The following is a 20603-nucleotide window of genomic DNA, read 5'->3' as shown; positions in this document are numbered from 1 at the left end:
GAATCTTCAAAGATTATCTACAAACGAGTGTTGTTATATTAATTATTCTGAAAAATATTTGCAAATATGCAGAACTATTATATATTAATATTATATTGATCACTCGACCAAATTTCTTATAACGTGAAAACCTCACTCTCCATTAAAAAAAAAGAACTCCCCTTTGATAATAACCCTTCAATTTCATTTTGTTGTCTAATAAAAGAAATTTGATTGAAGTTTTGTGAGATTGCCTAATAAGGTGAAGTTCGTATATATTGAAGCTACTTGAATAGCAAGGAGTTTCCAATCATACGGAAAGAGATAAAATAAACACAATTTTAAATGTAAAACTATATTTATTGAGACATTCCCACAACATATAACCCAACTATATTTTGAGGTTAGTTCAATGCATTTGCATCCAGTTTCTGATTTTCCGTTATTTATATTATTTTTGGTTAGTTCAATACATTTGCATCAAATTTCTAATTTCTTGTTAATTGTTCTTTGAGGTCAGTTCAATTCATTTGCATCCAGTTTCTGATTTCTCGTTAATTATTCTATGAGATTAGTTTAATGTATTTGCTTCCAGTTTCCAATTTCTCATTTATTATTTGATAAAGTTGTATTTGCATATAGTTTCCGATTTCTCGTTAATTATTGTTTGAGGTTAGTTCAATGAATTTGCTTCCAGTTTTTTATTTTCCATTAATTATTTCTTGAGATTAGTTCAATGCATTTGCATCCAATTTATTTTTTGAGATTAGTTCAGTGCAATTGCATATAGTTTTCGATTTCCCATTGATTATTTTTTAAGATTAGTTCTACGCATTTGCATCATGTTTCCAATTTATAATTAATTTTTCTTTAAGGTTAGTTCAATGCAGTTGCATCCAGTTTCCGATTTCCCGTTAATTTAATATTTGAGGGTTAGCTCAATGCATTTGCATCCAGTTTCCGATTTTTCGACAACTTTTTTTTTATGTTAATTTGATGTATTTGCATCCAAGTTTTGATTTTCCGTTAATTATTCTTTGAGGTTAGTTTAATGCAGTTGTATCTATATTCCAATTTTCTATTAATTACTTTTTAATATTAGTTTAATGCTTGCATTTGCATCCAGTTTCCGATTTCTGTTAAATATTATTTGAGGTTAGTTCGATGCATTTGCATCTAGTTTTCAGTTCCCCATTAATTGTTTTTTGACGTTAGTTTCATTCAGTATTATATATTTTTTAAAATATTTGTCATTATTGCTTTGCTTTATTTATTTTTTTTTTCATTTTCTATTATATATTTTGTGATGTTATTTTTTGTATAATTGCATGTTTTTAACTATGTTTTGAGGTTGTGTTAAGGATATATTTGAAATAAGTCGGTGCTTTATCATAGACACTAAAATTGTATGATTTGTAATAGGGAATTAGTTTATACAAATCACCTATTTTTTAACAATTTTTTTTATTTGATCAAATATATAAAAATTGAAACACTAAAAATGTTTGATTCATAATAGGAAATTATCTTTTACAAATCACCTATTTTTTAGCAATTTTTTTTTTTTTTTTTATCAAATATATAAGAATTGGAAATACACTCAAATTCTGCAAATATAAGAATTAGAAATACACTCAAACTCTCCAAAGAGATTCTATGTACGTGGGATTGTAGGCTATTAGAAAAAACTATCTTTCATATTAGAGTGCCACATAGGAGAGAAAAGAAAACTAACTCTCATATTAGAGTGCCACATACGAGAGAGAAAATCCTCAATTAGAGGTCTCTGCTTTAGTATATAGATAGTAGATGTATAGATTGTTAGAAAAATAGATTTGTACAAATCCATTGAGATATGAATGTGTTATTTGTCTTCCAAGTTACCCCACTTGAGATGAAATGAGTTTCTCTTGAAACAGTACGTAAAGTGAGAAAAACTTTTTCGAAATGGTGCACTGGTTCGAAATAGTGCATTATGCCGAAAAAGTGTGACCTTTCAAAATATACACTGGTTCAAAACAATGCATCATGCCAAAAAGGTGTGACCTTTCAAAATAGGCACTGGTTTGAAATAGTGCTTTATGCCGAAATAGTGTCTTTTCGAAACATGTGACTTTTCAAAGAGTTGCTTACTTTTTTACAAGAGTCACTGTGTTGTTTCAAAGATGCACGACTAACCTATAAATAGTGGATGAATTTAGAGAGAAAAACACATCAGATCACGAGAGTTCTGATCTTTCTCTTCTCCCCCCATTCTTAGTCAAATACTATGTTGTGTTTGCTGATTCTATAGAATTGAAGTGCTAGCTTTCTATAGAAGGAAATCAGTTCTATCTTGGGAGACAGTTTCCCATCAACCTTCAAGCACCGTGAGGGGGAAAATCTATCTTAAGGACATAGTGAATCTTCACTAGGCTCGGATTTAATAATTGGTAAATTAAGTTTATTAGTTGAACTAAAAGTTTGTTCATGATATATTTGTTATATCAATTTGATTTTCTTGTTTACTTAATAATAATTATATTTTTTGAAATAATTTTCCTACAAGCGTGACCTGTGCTCAGATGAAGTACAAATGGAGCTCAACCTGCGCCTCAGGCGTGAGCGAGTTCCAGTAACTTGAGCGCAACCCGTGCCCTGTGTTTCTCAAGCCACCGACTGTTTTGTTTCTATTTGTTGTAACCTCTATATAAACCAAATTGTAATCTCTTATAATTCAATCAAGTAAATATATACTGAATTGAATTGAATCCTCTGGTTCTACATGGTATCGGAGCCAAACCATTGAAATCCGCTGCGTATTACAACCATTAATCAAACCATTCTTGAATCTCAAACCCAAATTTTTTCCAAACCCTAAACCTAAAACCCAAATTTTTTGTTTTTTCTGCAATGGCTGGATCTGACAACAATTCTTCCAATGTCATTCATCACCATTACACTCCACTCCATAAGACAACTCAATGTTCCCAAAAACTGTTCCATTAGATGAGTCCAACTATACCATCTGGGCTCCTCTCATGCGGATGCGGATTGGAGCAAGGGGAAAGCTTGGTTATTTGATTGGCGTAATGGTTGAACCTCTTATGAATTCGTCTGAATATGAAGTTTGGGCAACAGATAATGAAAAGGTAAAAAGCTGGCTTATTGATTCTATGGAGATTTCTCTTATGAACCGTTATATTCGTCTTTCTACTGCAAAAGATATTTGGGAGGCTGTGGAGAAGACCTTCTATGATGACTCTGATGAAACTCAATTTTTTTAATTGAATACGAAGTGCTTTGAAGCGAAGCAGAATGGGAGACTTATTCCTTCCTATTACAACAAATTGGTGGCTATGTTCCAGGAGATTGATCAGAGGGTGACTTCCCAGAATAACAGTGTTGAAGTTGTAGTCCATGAAACGTCCACGATGTCCTAAATTTTCCTTGGAACAAAGCTATGCTTACATTCGTAAGGTACAATCTGATAAACATGCTATGGGGTGCTCTGTATGAACTGAATCTTCTGTCTTGGCTGTTCATAGCAAGACAACTCTAGGTTTTTCTGGTCCTCCACGCCATCCTAAAGGTAAATCAAATCCTTGGGCAGATAAAAAGTGTGGTGTTTGCGGAGATTTGGGTCATATCAAGGAGAGATGTTATGAAGTGATTGGTTATCCTGATTGGTGGGACTTCTCGAAGAGGCCACGAAAGAATTTAAGCAAGGCCGCCATTGCTAATGTTATGAATGGAGACAATGCTTCGGTTAGTGTCGCGCAATCAGGTATGAATGGTAAGATTATTTCGAATAGTACATGGATAATTGATTCAGGTGCATCTGACCATATGACAAATGACCCTAACCTTGTGAAAAGTCTTAGAACTTCACCTCAGACCGCTGTTTCTACTACTGATGGTACTCCAACTCCGGTTAGCGGAGAAGGGCCTATTGAGTTATCTAAAACCTTCACTCTTGAATCTGTCTTAGTTGTTCCATCCCTTGCCTATAACCTATTGTCTGTTTGTCAAATTATCCTCGCACTTGCATGTACTGTGACATTCTATCCATCTTTCTATGTTTTTCAGGACATTCTGACTCGACAGATTCTTGGTTATGGTGTTAGAAAGGGGAAACTGTACTACCTGGATTTGACATAAACTGGCGAGAAACAAAAGAATTTTCTGGGGAAAGCTAATCAGGTCAATAGGGTCGAGAATGCAAAAGAAGTTGTGTGGTTATGACATCGTAGGTTAGGTCATCTATCTTTTAGTTATTTGAAGATGTTGCAAACTCAGTTATTTTCAACTGTTAGTGAGTTTGAGTTTCATTGTGACATTTGTGAACTGGCCAAGAGCTACTGTATTTCATATTCACCAAGTATTAATAGATGTCCTGTTCCTTTTATGAAAATTCATTCTGATGTTTGGGGTCCTGCCAAAGTTTCTTCATTTTCTGGAGCTAGATATTATGTGACTTTTATTGATGATTGCACTTGCATGTCGTGGGTGTCGTTACTGAAAAACAAAAGTGATGTATATGGGATGTTTACTGATTTTTACAAAATGGTGGCGACACAGTATCAACAATCTATCAGGGTCTTTTAGTCTGATAATGGTGGAGAATTTGTGAATGGCCTCATGTCTGAATTTTGCTGGTTAATTGGAATTTGTCATCAAACCTCCAATTCTGGTACTCCCCCAACAAAGGTTTAGCCGAACGGAAAAACAGGCAGTTGGAGGTTGTTCGTGCTTCTTTATTTGGCATGAATGTACCTCGATCCTATTGGGGTGAAGCAGTGAAATCAGCAGCCTATGTTATCAACCGTACTCCCTCACAGGTAATTGAGTTCCAGAATCCTTATCAGAAACTCCATACACTTTTGTCCATCCTATCTATGCCTAATTTGGAGCCTCAGGTGTTTGGATGTACAACTTATGTTCATATCCCACAACCAGAACGAAGTAAACTTGATCCTCATGCGAAGAAGTGTATTTTTGTGGGTTATACAGAGTTTCATAAAGGGTATAGGTGTTATGATCCGATTACTGCCAAGATGTATATATCTCTTGATGTCTCATTCCATGAATCAGACCCGTATTACTCAGAGGGAGTTTCCCAGTCTTCCCTTCAGGGGGGAGAGTGGCGGTGAAGGGAATCCTGATGTCTTTGGAGAATCGGAACACTTGGAGGAACGATTTGAAGTTCCTGAAGCAGAAATTGATCCTGTAACAGTAGAGATAGAAGCACATGATCTGGATGTATCTGAAACTGTAGTACACGACATTTCCCCTTCTACATCAATAACTGAAGATCTTTATAAAAATGCTCCGCCTCAGGTACCTCCTATAACCTATAATGAGTCTGTTGGGGTAGAAAGTCTTGAACCTAGACAATCACAAAGAGCTAGTAATGGAGTTCCTAAGAAACAATATGAACCAGACATCAAAGCCAATGTTAAATACCCTATAGCTAACTCTATGTCTAACCATAGCCTTTCTGAAACCCATGCACTTGTCATAAATCAATTGTCTATTGTATCTATTCCTAGTAACATGCAGGATGCTTTGAAAGATTCAAAATAGAAAAAAGCAATGAATGGAGAATTGGAAGCCCTTCAAAAGAATGTAACATGGGAGGTAGTTGATATGCCTGTTGGAATGAAGACTGTTGGATATCGTTGGGTGTTTACCGTGAAGCTTAATGCAGAAGGCGAGATTGGTTGCCAAGGGATACACACAGCGTTATGGAATTGATTATGAGGAGACTTTCGCACCTGTAGTGAAAATCAATACAGTCCAGATTTTAATTTCACTTGTAGCAAATAGAGATTGGCCCTTGCACCAGCTTGATGTGAAGAATGCATTCCTGAATGGGAACTTGAAGGAGGAAGTATACATGGATATGCCTCCAAGTGTGAAGAACCATCCCAAAGATGTTGGGAAGGTGTGTAAACTGAAGAAGGCTTTGTATGGGCTGAAACAGTCTCCAAAAGCTTGGTTTGGAAGACTTACATAGTCAATGAAAGTTTTTAGGTACAAACAGAGCAATTCTGACAATACCTTGTTTATCAAACACAAGGATGGTACTTCAAAATTACAACTCTAATTGTATATGTTTATGACATGATCGTTACAGGAGATGATCCGAAGGAAATAAATGAATTGCAGAAGTATTTGTCGAAGAAATTTGAAATGAAGGATTTAGGACAACTGAAGTATTTTCTGGGTATTGAAATTGCAAGGTCTAAAAAGGGGATTTCACTCTCACAGAGAAAGTATGTCCTTGATTTGTTTCTTTGAAACCGGGGATGTTGGATTGCAAACCCGATGGAGATACCCATTGAGATGAATCACTGACTCGCCATTCATTCTGACCAAGTTCCTACTGATAAAAGCAAGTATCAGCGTCTTGTAGGAAGGTTAATCTATCTCTCTCATATTAGACCTGATATTGTTTATGATGTGAGTGTGGTTAGTCAATTTATGCATTGTCCTAGTGAAGAACATATGGATCGATCTTTAAGTTATCCTGAAGTATTTGAAAAAAGCACCTGACAAAGGTTTACTATTTGGAAAATATGATGCATTGGATATTGTTGGATACACAGATGCAGATTGGGTTGGTGATAAAACTTATAGACGGTCTACATCAGGATATTTCACTTTTGTCGGTGGAAATCTTGTAACTTGGCGTAGTAAGAAGCAGAAAGTTGTTGCCAGATCGAGTGCAGAAGCTGAATTTCGAGGTATGGCACAGGGAGTATATGAATTGTTATGGATCCGTACTGTCTTGATGGAATTGGGCTTCAAGCTTCAAAAGCTTATGGATTTACATTATGATAATAAAACCGCCATTCAAATTGCACATAATCCAGTTCAGCATGATAGGACAAAGCATGTCGAAGTTGATCGTCATTTTATTAAAGAAAATCTTGACAGGAAGGTTATTCGTTTTCCGTTCATAATCTCATAGGAGCAATTAGCTGATGTTCTTACCAAAGGTGTATCTCACAATGTGTTTGACAGCTCAGCTGTCAAGTTGGGCATGATTGACATCTATGCACCAACGTGAGGGGGAGTATAGAAAGTTGTATATTAGTTTTCATGTATAGAGCGCGACCTGTGCTCAGATGAAGTACAAATGGAGCGTGACCTGCGTCTCAGGTGTGAGCGAGTTCCAGTAACTTGAGCGCGACCCACGTTTAACTCCAGTGTAAACAGAGCGCGACCCGTGTTTCTCAAGCCACCGACTGTTTTGTTTCTATTTGTTGTAACCTCTATATAAATCAAATTGTAATCTCTCAAAATTCAATCAAGTAAATATATACTGAATTGAATTGAATCCTCTGGTTCTACAACGAGTGCCTGTATGTCTAGAGTCAAGTCGAGAGTCAAATTGGGTTGGTGGAGTCGATACGATCGATTTGGAAAAGGAGGTCCCTTACAATTAGTACTTGAAATAAGAGACTAAGAGTAGAGATGGAAAAAAATATATGGCTAAGAGAAATAATACCAGTGGTGTACATTGATAGGACCTACTGATTAATTACATCTTTTTCTCCTTTTGTAGGCAAAGCGACTAGTAGTTAGGGAGATGCTGAGCACCTCCACTCTTTGCTATGAAACCAGCAGTTCTAAATGACGGAGGATTTGGGCATTTGAGGATGGTAAACGCCTTCCATAAATATTATGGTTCCATATATTGAAAGACCATGGCATTCGTTTTTCTTCTTATATGCTGCCTTGCTGGTAAATTATGCTTAGCTTTATCAAAGAAGACACACAATTAGATTCTCACACCAAACCATATTCAAGTGGAATTTCAGAGGGTTTGTAGTTTGATGTATGGAGGGAGTGACGCAACTGTGAGACCCAGGCACCCAGCTTTACTTGCTATATAACTTGCCTTGTACTTTTTACTATGCCATGTAATAAACCTTTGGCCAATAAAAGAGGTTGTGCTGTCAATTCAAACATACTATTTAACCTTTTGTGCCCCACAAAAAGTTATTGGTATGTACCCTATGCCTTGAGTTCCTAAAAAAATAAAATTTTGTGCGAGTGTTTCTTTTTTGTTTTCGATAATACTGTGCGAGTGTTTCTAACTTCATAGTTAATGACTTAATGCAACAGTGCAAGTCGAATCATGATATGAAAGGGTTAACTAGCAGCAAATTAGGATTTTCTCCCACTAGATGGGAAAATTAGGATCTCTCCTCAATTACACACAAAGAAAAAGTCAATTTGGATTGACCACATTTTTTTTTCCTGTATTTGGAGAAGAGAGACCCTAATTGTTCCTACAATTTTGTCTACTCTTAAACGGTCACCAATACAACTTTGAACCAAAGCAAACTTGCGAATTTACATCGAGCAAGATTAATTTCTTAATCCTGGCGCGGAGTGTTTCATTTGTCTTTCTATCGAAAAAAACAGCAAGGTTTATGACATTATGTGAACCATGTTTTGTTTAACATGTAAACACATCTGGGCAGTGCTCACTGCAACCCCCAAGTTCCACTAACCTCATTTGCTCAATTTGTGGCATCAAAGTATCAAACACTATACATGAACTAATAAAAACTACGTTATACAAGGACTAAAAACAAACTACTTCGGAAATCACTTTGTGCTTTACCTTAATGATCAGGATTAGACCTCTACGATCACCAAAGAAACCTTTCATACTAATAGTAATCCATCTAGTAATCCATCTGGTATGTTGAGCTGAAGGATGCCGCAAGTCGTAAGTTGACTTTAACTTCAGCGAGTCTACAGACTTTCAATATATAAAATAGTTACCAATCCAAATTAACCTCAGATGGGGATATACACATACATAAAACGAAAGTCTATATAAAGGATCTCACTCTTTCTTCAAAGGGTTCTAGGTGAACAACTCATTGAGATGCAAGTTCTCAAGATTAATCTGACAGCAGGCAGAAGTTATAACTCAGAACCTACAAGTCCAAAAGCCAAAAATATAGGAACTAACAATTACCACGGACGGCACTCCAGCCCTTGATACTATGCAGGCAATCTGACAGAAGGTAATCCATATACATGGTTCGAATAAACTTAACTAGCACACTTCATATTCTGCAGGATGAAACAAGCACCTTCATAGTCATCAAGGCGTAATCAACTCTTGATTAACACTCTCTCTCGGTATCCATTTCTTCAGTTGTTGCTTGTAATGTATTGGAAATACCATCAACCAAGTCCACTGCATTCTGAATCGACTCCTCAGTAATAATAGATAATGCCTCGTTGTTTGAAATCATATCTACACCACAAACTTGATCTATAGTTTTGTCAGATGCTTCTCCATCTGTGTTGACCACAACCCTCTCTTCAATAATGCTTGAAACCAACATGGCACTCCTACCCTCATGGCCATCATCTGACGCATGTTGAACAATGACTTCTGATTTAATCAGAATACCATTTTGATGTCCAACATCCATTACAATAAGCTGCTCCTGGGTCATCTCCTTTATGCCATTCTCCAAAGCACCTTCAACAGAATCAAGAGGAATTTGGACTATATCATTACTTGCATTGTCATTGTCAGCAACAAAGGCCTCAGTATCACTTGGGATAGGGACTTCGCAGCTACTGCCGTGTACCAGCATTCCATTATCCCCAGCAGTAGCATCACTACTTATATTACCGTCCATGCTTCTAGTTGAATCGAACTGCCCATCAACAACCATTTCAGTCCCCAAATCTTTTGCGCTTTGAGCAGCTTGCTCTTGGACAACATTCACTTGATCTGCAGCAGAGTTTGACAACTCATGAGCTTGATCTCTTTCTTCAATTTCTTCCTGTATTTTCTCTTGTATCCTGGACTCTTCCAAAGCACGATTCTGTGCTGCAATTTCTTCCTGTCTTTGGGCTTGTAGTTTGTACTCTTCGAGAAGCCGTTGGATCCTATCTTCTTCAGCTATGAGGTTCCCATAGCGCTTCTGTAGATTTTCCTCAAACTCCTTCTGCTTACTAATTTCCTCCACCAAACCACTAGTCCGGTGGGATGCCGCAAAATGCTCTTGCTTTTGTAAAGCTTGAAAGCACTCCAATTCTGTAGCAGCAGTGTCCATCTGCTTGAAGGTTGCCTCTATTTGCGACCAAAGTTTCCCAGCACGAGTCTGAACACTCAAAAAATAGCAAACAAAAGCCAGTCAATCAACAGTCTGCTCAAGATTGTTCAGAAGGAGAAAATAACAATACCAATCTTCGAAAGAAGCAATTGTATGAAATAAATTTTTACAATTAGAAAGCCATAGAAGAGGTAAATCTGATATCCCATCTCAATACTCTTCAACTACAAACATTAAGAAAATCAATGACATGCATGGACAAAAAGTTCATCCCATTCAAATATTTCTAAGTTAGTCAAAAGAAGTTCGAAAAACCTGTAAATTGTGGACAGTTCATTTTTTCTCACATCTTTTAACCAAGTTGGACATCATCAAATGAGACGATTTTTTTGGTGGGGCTCATCTGCATGACGGGAAGTCCATCTCCACAAAAAATCAACCTCAATTCTTTGTGTAGAGCCATCTTTTAAGCAATATCTATGCAAAGATGTGCAAAATAGATGTCCATTTACTCACTCCCCTCAAGTAAATAACAATTGAGATACTGGGCAACCAATTTTCACTGTACCTCGTAACCTTGTGTTAGCAGCTTCGTCTTTTGCTCAAGTCGATTTGCCTTCTTAGTTTCATCATCCATCCTTCTTTTCACATTCTCAAATTCATTCTGCAAGGCAGCAAGTTTCTCCATGTTGCCAGCGACACTAGAGAGACCATATGCATACCGGGAAGGAAAGTACATGAGATCTTCTTGACATGCACCATGCGCTGTAACAAATTCATCAAGAGATTTATTTTCATGTCTCATTGCCACACGCAAAAAGTCTATTTCTTCCTTTATCAGTGAATCAGCCTGCAAAATCAAAACAAGTCAATCGCTTACTAGTTCTAGGGTGTCAAGACTGCTAAATTATCAACACCAATAAATAAATAGTTCATGCAAAGAATGTGGAGCTCAAGATCAATTTCAGCTCATAAACAGAAAACAAAACTCAACTAGTCCATGACTGATGCTAGGGATTGGGTGTTCTGTCCCCAGCCCATGTTGTACATTGGTACAATATTAACCAACATGCTGGTACAAGTACTAATAACAAATTTAAAAATAATCAATAAATAAAAATAAATTATAATGGAAGTGATAACAAGTGTGGTTCATCGCAGATCCCTTCAATATTTATTTACCCATAAAGGTATATTACATTCAAATTCTAACAATAATTACATACTTCAGAATATAGAAAATTTGACGTACCAAGGAGTTACCTATCACATCTAACCCTCATTTTACCCTTAAGGACAATAAAAATACAAAGCCAATTGCATCCCCACTACAGACAAAGCCATGGAACCTATATACCATAAGAACCATGGCACCCCTACACCGAACAAACAAGGTTTCTGAACCTCCAACTAAAAAACTCTTCAATTTCGGTCTTCCCAAGTGTAACGGATGTAATAGTCAACCTTGGCTGTAGAGGATGCTTGCTATTTCTGTACATATATCTAAAATATATTTTCCACTATAATCAAAAGAGAACGTTGACTATTCCATCAGTTACACCAAGGCACCCACACAATTGCCTTAAGAGGATCATCCGCAACCCCTTTTCCCTTGGATGATAAGGAATGAAATGATGATACTTCTACCAGGGGCTTCATTAATTTTGTCCGGCAGTGGTTATTGGCCTTTTAAAGAAGATTACTTCCCAACAATCTAAAGTGAAAGTGAGTACATTTAGTCTCCTTCATTTGACCAAATTAAGAACCTCTAAGAGTACACAAGGCGGACTACGACCAATTTTTTTAATCAGCAAGTAGCTACTACCTTTTTAAACAAGAATATCGCTCTTATTGATCCAGTTACTAAAATTGTTTAAAAATACTTGATCAAGTTGTTAGTGTTCAAGTATAACATTGTAGCGTTTGACAGGATTTCTTTCATAACGATTGAGAGAGCCTCAGTCACTTGTAAATTAGTTAATTTAAAATTTCAGTTTCACTGATCACAGAAGCCTAAAATGCAAATAACCTGTAACAAATTATTGACAAAAGATGAAGAAACAGGCATATATTAAGAGTTCCCATCATAAACCAACTAACAGCAAAGAAAAAATTAAAAAAAAAAAAGAAACTTGCAGATCACTATGTCCACATTATCAAATACTGGAAGCAGAGATAAACAATGACACCTTCTAGCTACGTGAGAAGATATCTTCTACTGGAACTCTAGATGGGTTGGGAGGATTACAAGTGACTACTATTTTGGTTGCATTGTAATCTATAAAGTATGAAGCCATCTTTTCCTAGTATTAGTAGATTACCTCAACCTACTCTCTTTCGACCTACAATTCTCCACTTAATCGATCCCAAGAAAAAAATGAAGATGACACCTTTCAATTCCTAATATATACATAGAGTTGATGGATCAAAATGTACCTCCTTCAGCACATCTTCATCGAATTCGTCAATCACGGGGATGTAAGTAGCGGATTTCCCATTTGCGCCACGCTTACCCCCTTTCTTCTTCTCTTTAACTACTTTTTCATCAAGTGGATACTTGGCGTTATCGTGCTCTAATAAAGATAAGAGCTCCTTTCGAATCATTTCATCAGCCTGCTCAACTGGTGTAGGTGGAACAAAAGAACTCTTGTCTTCATCAGATTTCAACAATGATTTTCTAATAAGCTCCACTGAATCAGCAGGAGGTCTGGGTAGCTCTCTCTGCAGTACTTTGGATCTCTTCCTAAGTAATGTCAGCTGCCTTGCTTCCTCTTCCGCCTTCTCCCTAGCCATCTTGTCTGACATATCTTCTTCAATCTTATCCTCGGATTCTTCATTTTCCTCTGGAAGGGGTTGGACAACTATCTGATACTCATTCTTTGGCTGTGGAAGATTAGTCCAGCCAGAACGTAAACTTCTCCTCAACTCAGCCTGCCTGCGGAGCTCAAGTTTGCTTCCATCAAGCACATCCATGTCTTCATTAATATGAAGCTCGTCTCTCATAGGAGTTCCTTTAGGAGTCATACCAAAAGAATACCCATCACCTGTAGGTGTCATGCCAATTCTAGGAGTAAGACCAGATGAAGGTGTCATGCCACTTCTAGGAGTAAGACCCGTGGCTCCAGGAGTCAATAAAGGAGTAGCCATTGGGTTAGGTGTCTGTATTTCTCTTTTCCTAGGAGTGACACCGGAAAAATCTGAAGGATGCAACTCTGGATTGTCACCGCCTAACAATGGTGTTTGTGATTCTCTCAATCTTGCAAGGTTTTCCGCTTCCATCATAATTGCATCAGCCTTACCACCAGGTGTGCGTTGTGGAGTTCGAAATGGTGTCATCCCCTGTCTTGGAGTTTGTGCATAGTTGGCAAGAAGAGCACGTGTAGCACCACTTCCTTCCGACATTTCCTCGCTTCCTGAAACAAGATCGCTAGCATAACCCATCTTTGCGATTTCTTCCAATTCATGATCCGAGATCTGCGGTGCTGGAAGCATCAGTTTCGATCTCTTCCTAACTGTTTCCGGATCATTTAACTTGTTAACCTGCAAGATGGATGATGGGGCATCCTGCCTTTGAGCAATTTTGTTCTTGGCAACATCTTGCCTTCTTAGCTGAGCTTCAACATCAACCCTTCTTTTCCCTTCGAGCTCTTCAATGGTTGTCGGAAACTTTGGCTGTTCCACTACTCTCTCCTCATCAGCAACATCGAAGAAACCTGGTGGAGGCTTTTTCTCAAAAGGGATCTCAGAATTATAGTCTATCCCCTTCCTTTTTCTCTTTCTCTGCCTGTTATCAATTCCAGCTGCCTTAAGTTCTCTCCGCTTCTGCAGAGACGCATGCCTCCTTGCTTCTTCAAGCTGTTTCTCCCTGGCTTTTCTTTTCGCTTTCTTTCCCCTGGTGTTAGCCAACCGAGCCCGAGCTTCAGAAAGCATTTCTTTCTCATCCTCATCCATGTCAACAGGATCCGGACGTGCGGGTTTAGATTCCGGGTTGGGATCAATCTCTCCAGGACGCAACTTCCTTGGGTCATCATTTGGCTCATAGTTTTCTTCCTTGACACACGCAGCATCGACAAGTTTCTCATACCGCTCAAGGCACTGTGAAGGAGTCCGGCCAACGATAGGAGCAATCGTCCGCCATTGTGTGGGCATGAGTTTAGCAAGATGGAGCAGTTTCTCATCTTCTTCTCTTGTCCACTCAGTCTAAACAAACAATAAACATAACTAATTGGTAAACCCTAGATTTGAAAATTATTAAAACAAATGAAAAAGAAACTTACTTTTTTAATAGAAGGATCAAGCCATTCATACCAACGAGCTTTACATTGCTTAGCAGATTTACGAACAAGTAGAGATGAAATTCTAGCCCATTGATTTTTCCCATATTTCATAACAGCTGCTTTTAATATCTCATCTTCCGTGTTTTTCCAAACACCTCCCTTTATCATTATCCTCATTTTCCCCTATTTTTTTTTTTTTATCTTCAAATCTGTAATCGATGGGGTTTTTTGTCTAGGGTTTCACAAGTTGTATTTCATTGTTCAATACAGATGTTTTCTAAGTCGGTTCAAATATATTTCGGAATTCCGACCAATCCAAAAACCGAAATTAACAATATTTCGACCAGATTTATTTCGGAATGAATAATATTTCGACCTTATATTGGGTTTTTTTTAACCGAAATATAGGATATCACTCTATATATAGAGAGTATTTTTGAGGAATGCAGAATGCATTCTACGCGAGTTGAAATTGGTGGCGCCAGTTGAAATGGGCAGAATGTAAAATAGAATTTCATTTGGCGCCATTTGAATTGGAGTCTTTTGTGTAGTATTTTTCACACCATTGACCAAAACCTGCTCTCTATCCTTATAAAACTGTTTCTTTTAGGAATAGGGATAGAGAGTTAGCGGAGTTGGTTTAAAACCTTAAATGATATATATAGACATTGATAAAAATCAGTTACAATATAACAAACCATAATGACTTGGAATACAATCTTGATTTAAAGTACTACCCAGAGAACTACAAGAAATTAAATAGCCTAAATATGCAACTTGGTTCCATCTGCAGTCCAGGTAACAGACATGAACCTTGTTTACATGAAAGAATGCCTAGGAATAAAGTGGAGTATATTACACTGGGAAAAAAATAGAAGCAGTGATCGGGTCATCTCATTAACACCAAACTCATTTTTATACCAACTAGCATGACAGTAGCAAAAATCTAGAATCTGAATCATCACTTTGCCTTTCCAACGGCTCCCTCTCGCTGGTTCCGAAAATGACTGAGAATCTGGTGTGCCTGCGTGTAAACAGAATCACACTTTATTAGTACGAAGAAAAATTACGAGAAACACTAAACCGACACTGAATTGAGAGGTTCGCCGCATATCACCTCTCAATATACTGTATACTACATGAGCACTTCCATGCAAAACAATACTATTTATGTGTTGAGAATAAAACTCCTACCAATACACATTGTTCCAGAAACAAAGGTTTCTCTGACATATTATGTTGCAAGCAAGATTATCTTAATAGTTGTCTTTGATAGCTTTCTATCACCATTTAATATTTGTATATATCCGTTATGAAGTTTCATAGTCTACATTTTGATATATTTTTCTGCTAATAAACTCTATTTGTTATACACTCACATATCAGAGAAAAAGAATGCAAAGATTTATATTAAAGTAACAGGGTTAGGAATGCATACTTTCTCTTTTGCTCTAGGTGTACCACATTGAGACAATGCAACAAGAGGTGGCACAGCCCCTTCTTGAAGAACTAAGGTACAGAACTTCTGGCTATTAAAGCATAGTTGCAATAAGATAGATGCAGCATTTTCCTTTCCCCGCTGTGATCCTGTTTCTAGAACTTCAACAAGTAATGGGATGCCACCTTCACGAGTTATTGCTGTGCGCCCCTCTGGAATTGTTGACAGGTTCGCAAGAAGAGCAACGCATTTGTCAATCATTCCTGTGTCGGGATCCATCAGCTCAATAAGGTGCTTCACTGCCCCTGCTTGGACTATTCGAACCTTGTTCTCATGAAATATGGATAGATTGAACAAAGCAGTAGCAGCATCTTTCTTCCCCCTAAGGGTTCCCGATTCCAGGAGATCAACTAAGGCCTTGACTGCAGCGGAACGACCGATCTTAATTTTGTACTCTTCCAACACAGAGAGGCTGAACAAAGTAGCGGCGCCATTCTCTTTTGCTCCTGCATTTCCTGACTTAAGAACATGGATTAGTGGCTCTATTGCTCCTGCTTCTGCAATCATGTTCTTATTGTTTTCATTAATAGATAGATTCAACAGAGTAGTGACAGCATGCTCCTGGGTCAGCTTCTTTACTGAATATAGCAATGAAATAAGTGGTGGAATAGCGCCACAATGAGCAATAATTAGGCGATTATCCATATTGTGCTTGGCGAGAAGCCGCAATTCTGCTGCAGCTGTGGTTTGTGTGTCACTGCATTGAACTTTTAGATCCTCTACAAGCTTCTCAACATGGGAAGATGTGGTCAAATCATCAAATCCTGAGTCAGAAAATGGAAGAGAGAAGCTTCTCTGATGGTTACTTCCATTATCGGCAACTGCGGTGACTGTTTTGGAGCTATGATATTTTCTGCCAGACAGCCATGGAGAAAATCCTGCCTCTTTACTTGGAGAAGAAACTGAACAGTTGGATGTGACTTCTCCGAAAAACTCACTCGTGTGTCCATGCTTACTCGACAAATCTGATGCTTCATGTAAATTCGTTGCAAATGATGGGGGAAGATATTCAATGCTCGAAATAGCACTTGAGGCTGATTCAGTCCTGCTGTGAATATATGACTGCCCTGGGGATGATTGGTCACACTTTGGAATCACCTTGCTATTATCTTCAATACACTTTGACGAGTCGCCAACCTTTTTCTTTTGAGATCGATGTCCAGCTTCCAGAGAGGACCTTGGAGTAGAATTATTACTATAGAAACAACAACGAAAACTCTCTGCACGGGTGAAATCTTGAGAAGGGACGTTAGGAGATATAGGCAGAGGTGAAGCATTGTTTCCATTAGCAGTATCACAACGTCTTATGTTATTGTCTTCACACCAATTTGCAATTAAATCCTTCACGGTGTAATTGGTAATAAGATTTGCATGTGCAAGATCTTGACGGGTTTTTGGACAAATGGTTAGTCCGTGGTCAAGCCACCTTTGGATGAAAGCTCTTTCATAAGTCTGTCCAGATGCCACAATCACAGGGTCCAACATCAGCCCCAGCGACAGTGGGCAGCGAAAATAAGGAGGAATAGGCACGCCATTTATAGCTGAAAATTGCTCAAGTTTAGCCGTCCAATCCCGAATGTGCGCAATAAGATTCACAATTTGATCAATCGCTTCTAACTCCTTGAGCAGTGATCTTGTTCTCTCCTTTTCCAAGGTCACACTCTCCACCAGCAACTCCTGATTTGAAGTCAAACCAAGTGACTCAGTAATTTTTATTAGAATCTCTGAATGGGGAGTGAGAATTTCCTTTTGATCTCTCATAGCTTCTTTTATTAATTCCGATACTCTCTCTTGGTCTGAACATTGAAGTTCCTGCAAACAGTGCTGAAAACAGTCTACCAATAAATTAGCACAAAGCAAGGAAATAATGAGAAAATATGTAGCAAAAGTAGATCAACAAGACTTATAAAAGGAAATGCAAAAAAGGAAAAAGGCACAGAGGGCCATAACAAATAATTCATATGAGATTGAATTACAAATATATTAAGTACCTTCACAGCAACTAATTGTGAAGTGGATGGAGATGATTGCAGCATTATACACAATATGTGACAAATATCTATACAAGACCTCTGGATCTTTATTGCCAATGGCTCACTCTGTAGGACCTGGAGATAACAAAGAAAACTTATCAGGGGGGACCTCCTAAGAATAAGGAAATACCAGACTTCATTAAAGTTAGACCAACACCTTTTTTCTTGTACAAGGATGTTCACAGAAACCAGTGAGGCTAAAGTCATTTATGTTTCAGACAAATAATACTTGGGCCGTGCTGTATTTTGACATTATTAAATGAACTGATTTACTAATGATGTTAAAATTTGCTCTAGCAAAATATTGAGAATATCCCAACTTTATGTTCTCGTCATTGATTAGCAGATGAAACTGATAAAAACCAGCCATAGTATTTTGATTCTTCAATGAATATAAGATTTTCAGCAAAAGCACTCACACTGCATATCTTGCTCATCTTTGGATTCCACTTCTCTAAAAATTCTCTAGCCTCGTTGATAGCTATATCCAGTTCCTCTATTTCCTTCATTAGCATCTCATCTAACGAGACTCTGGAATCAACAACTTCATCAAGTACTGGCTTTAAAAGCTTCAACATATCCACCATATTCATGTAATCCTTCTGAATGGGCACCATTTTCACAGTCTGGCAAGCAACCAGGTGAATAAAACGCGACATGCTGTTGATCAAGCATCTCACTGATTGTATGTCCATCAGAGCTGTTACCTTAAGAGCAAGAGCATAAGAAATAATCATATACATGGTTTACACTGACACTGATAGTGGTAATCTTTATAAAAATACAATCTATATATTCTATCCTCCAGACATCTAAGAGCATAATCTCTAAACACAAGCAATGTCTTATTCTTTATTTTTTTCTTCCAATCAAGAAAATAATTACCTTAACTGGCTAAACTATTGGAAGATACTAAAAAGATAATTAAGGCTCACAGCTTTACTACGCTCACAAAGGCGTGTAGCTTAGTGAGATGGACATATTTTCAGACTTTTACCCCTTATAACCATTAATTCTTTCAGATAGAGTTCAACCATCAATCACAAGTCTGATTCCAAAAACTTATTCTGGCATTACATTTTGGTCTCAACAGTAAGCCAGCCAACAAACAGTTATCTCACTATTGTTGCTCAAGTCCGTAAAGTACCGATTTTGTAAAGACAAATTGATAATCAACTCAACCATCTTTAAGCTTGTGATCACAAAACAAATTATCTAAGTGCATGTATAAGTAGGTCCTACTTTTAGAAATTTAAGCTAGAATTATCAACTTCTTTGTTTTCCTGATAACTTATAATTTTCACTTCAAAAACCTACGAAAAATCTGAAGCAAAATAATAGCCCCATAAATATTAAAAATGTTGAGATGAGAAAGCAAATTCTAGTAATATTGTTATTCCAAATTCAGAGTTGATTTTGAGCAGAAAGTTGTTTAGAATGATCCGCTAAAATTTTCTTCATTTGTATAAAATAAAACAAAATTTTCAAAAAGAAATCAAACTAAATTAGAAAACAAATTGAAGCATTCATCCCAAGTTCCTACCTATTTCATAAACTGATCTGACAAACATGTATATCAGCAAAGATGCCAAGAAATGAAGCTTGCTATCTTGAAATAACAAAAACAACAAGCCCAACTCATTTCATCTCAAAACTCCATAAAACATCATAAACAAAACAACACTTCATCTAGCTACCAAAAATAACAGAAAACCCAAGCATACCTCAGTTGCTCACTACTTGCTAGCTCTTAACCAAACTTGAAGATGATGAAAGCAGCAATGACAAACCAATGATTTTAAGCTTCAAAATAATGCACTGCTCACTTCATGTACCAAATCTCTCAACTCCTTCTGTATACACCCTTCTGCCCACCTGCTTTGCTTCTAGACTTCCATGAGAGAGAAAGAAAGGGGAAAAAAAAACCAGAAAGTGTAAGTGTGGAGCCCTTTTTAATTGAAGATTTGGTGAATGTAATGGTGTTGGAATGGTGATGATAGTGAACTGTTTTAATATAAGCTCATATGATCAGACAAAACCTTGTTTTACTTTTACTTTGATTAGTAATAATGAGAATCTTGTAACTGTGTGTTCCTAGATTTCTCTAATTATTTAACTTTTCTGCTTTTTGAAACTTGTTGGGACTTGGGACCAAACTAGCCTTCTATAAATAGCTACCTACTTTACACTTTCAATGTCCATTGCCTGATTCAGCGTCCTATATATGGTAATTGGTAAACCTTACGCTCGTCGCATGTGTCCTACTACTTTTAAGTAGCCCCAGTTAATGAAAAACATTATGTGAGACACTGAGACTGGGCGAGTGTGATCTGTCATCTGTACATATGCTTCAACTTGGTCTGCTGGTAAAAATGAAATCTTGGTATATTATTGGTTGTTTTGTAAGTTTTATTTAGAATTTTACTTGGCCAAGAATGTTGGGTAGAGAAAAATGTAATCTGTATGTATTCAAATTCCGAATGCATTCCATCCATGCGAATCTTGCATACAGTGACATGCCTGAAGAATGTAAACACAAGTTTGGAGCAAAGAATATTAGTAGAATGTCCACACTATGGGCGCGACGTGGCCATACCCCCAAATGGATGTCGAATTTGTAACGATGACAAGAAATTGTTCTTGATTATTTTCTGCAGAATGTTGAATTCAAAAGGGTGGCTTTCTTAGACTAATATCTCCAGCTGCTATGAATAGACTAATTACTTTTTAAGTT

At 37.3% G+C, this 20603-nt stretch overlaps 2 protein-coding genes across 4 annotated transcripts; both read right to left on the bottom strand.

Moving 5' to 3' along the window:
* Positions 1–8712: 8712 nt before the first annotated feature.
* On the bottom strand, positions 8713–14595 carry CDC5 (cell division cycle 5). The gene is made up of 4 exons (XM_086561904.1): positions 14339–14595; positions 12498–14261; positions 10630–10911; positions 8713–10109 (listed from the first exon to the last, which is right to left on the bottom strand). Exons 1-4 carry the CDS (start codon positions 14513–14515, stop codon positions 9114–9116), a joined length of 3219 nt encoding a protein of 1072 aa, XP_086418030.1. The 5' UTR covers positions 14516–14595; the 3' UTR covers positions 8713–9113.
* Positions 14596–14973: 378 nt separating this feature from the next.
* On the bottom strand, positions 14974–19983 carry LOC147500229 (ARM repeat superfamily protein). 3 transcript variants are annotated; one of them, XM_086561901.1, is made up of 6 exons: positions 19594–19983; positions 19413–19478; positions 18289–18576; positions 17828–17944; positions 15777–17660; positions 14974–15362 (listed from the first exon to the last, which is right to left on the bottom strand). In XM_086561901.1, the coding sequence occupies exons 3-6, from the start codon at positions 18562–18564 to the stop codon at positions 15300–15302; spliced, it is 2340 nt and encodes a 779-aa protein (XP_086418027.1). In that variant the 5' UTR covers positions 18565–18576; positions 19413–19478; positions 19594–19983; the 3' UTR covers positions 14974–15299. The 3 variants fall into 3 exon arrangements, with proteins under 3 accessions (XP_086418027.1, XP_086418029.1, XP_086418028.1); XM_086561903.1 differs by lacking the exon at positions 19413–19478; XM_086561902.1 differs by lacking the exon at positions 19413–19478 and having other exon boundaries at positions 18289–18569.
* Positions 19984–20603: the final 620 nt, after the last annotated feature.

The sequence above is a fragment of the Coptis chinensis genome, chromosome 5 (genome assembly GCF_015680905.1).
Source record: "Coptis chinensis isolate HL-2020 chromosome 5, ASM1568090v1, whole genome shotgun sequence".
Taxonomy (NCBI): domain Eukaryota; kingdom Viridiplantae; phylum Streptophyta; class Magnoliopsida; order Ranunculales; family Ranunculaceae; genus Coptis; species Coptis chinensis.
This window is presented reverse-complemented; position numbering and strand designations above follow the sequence as displayed.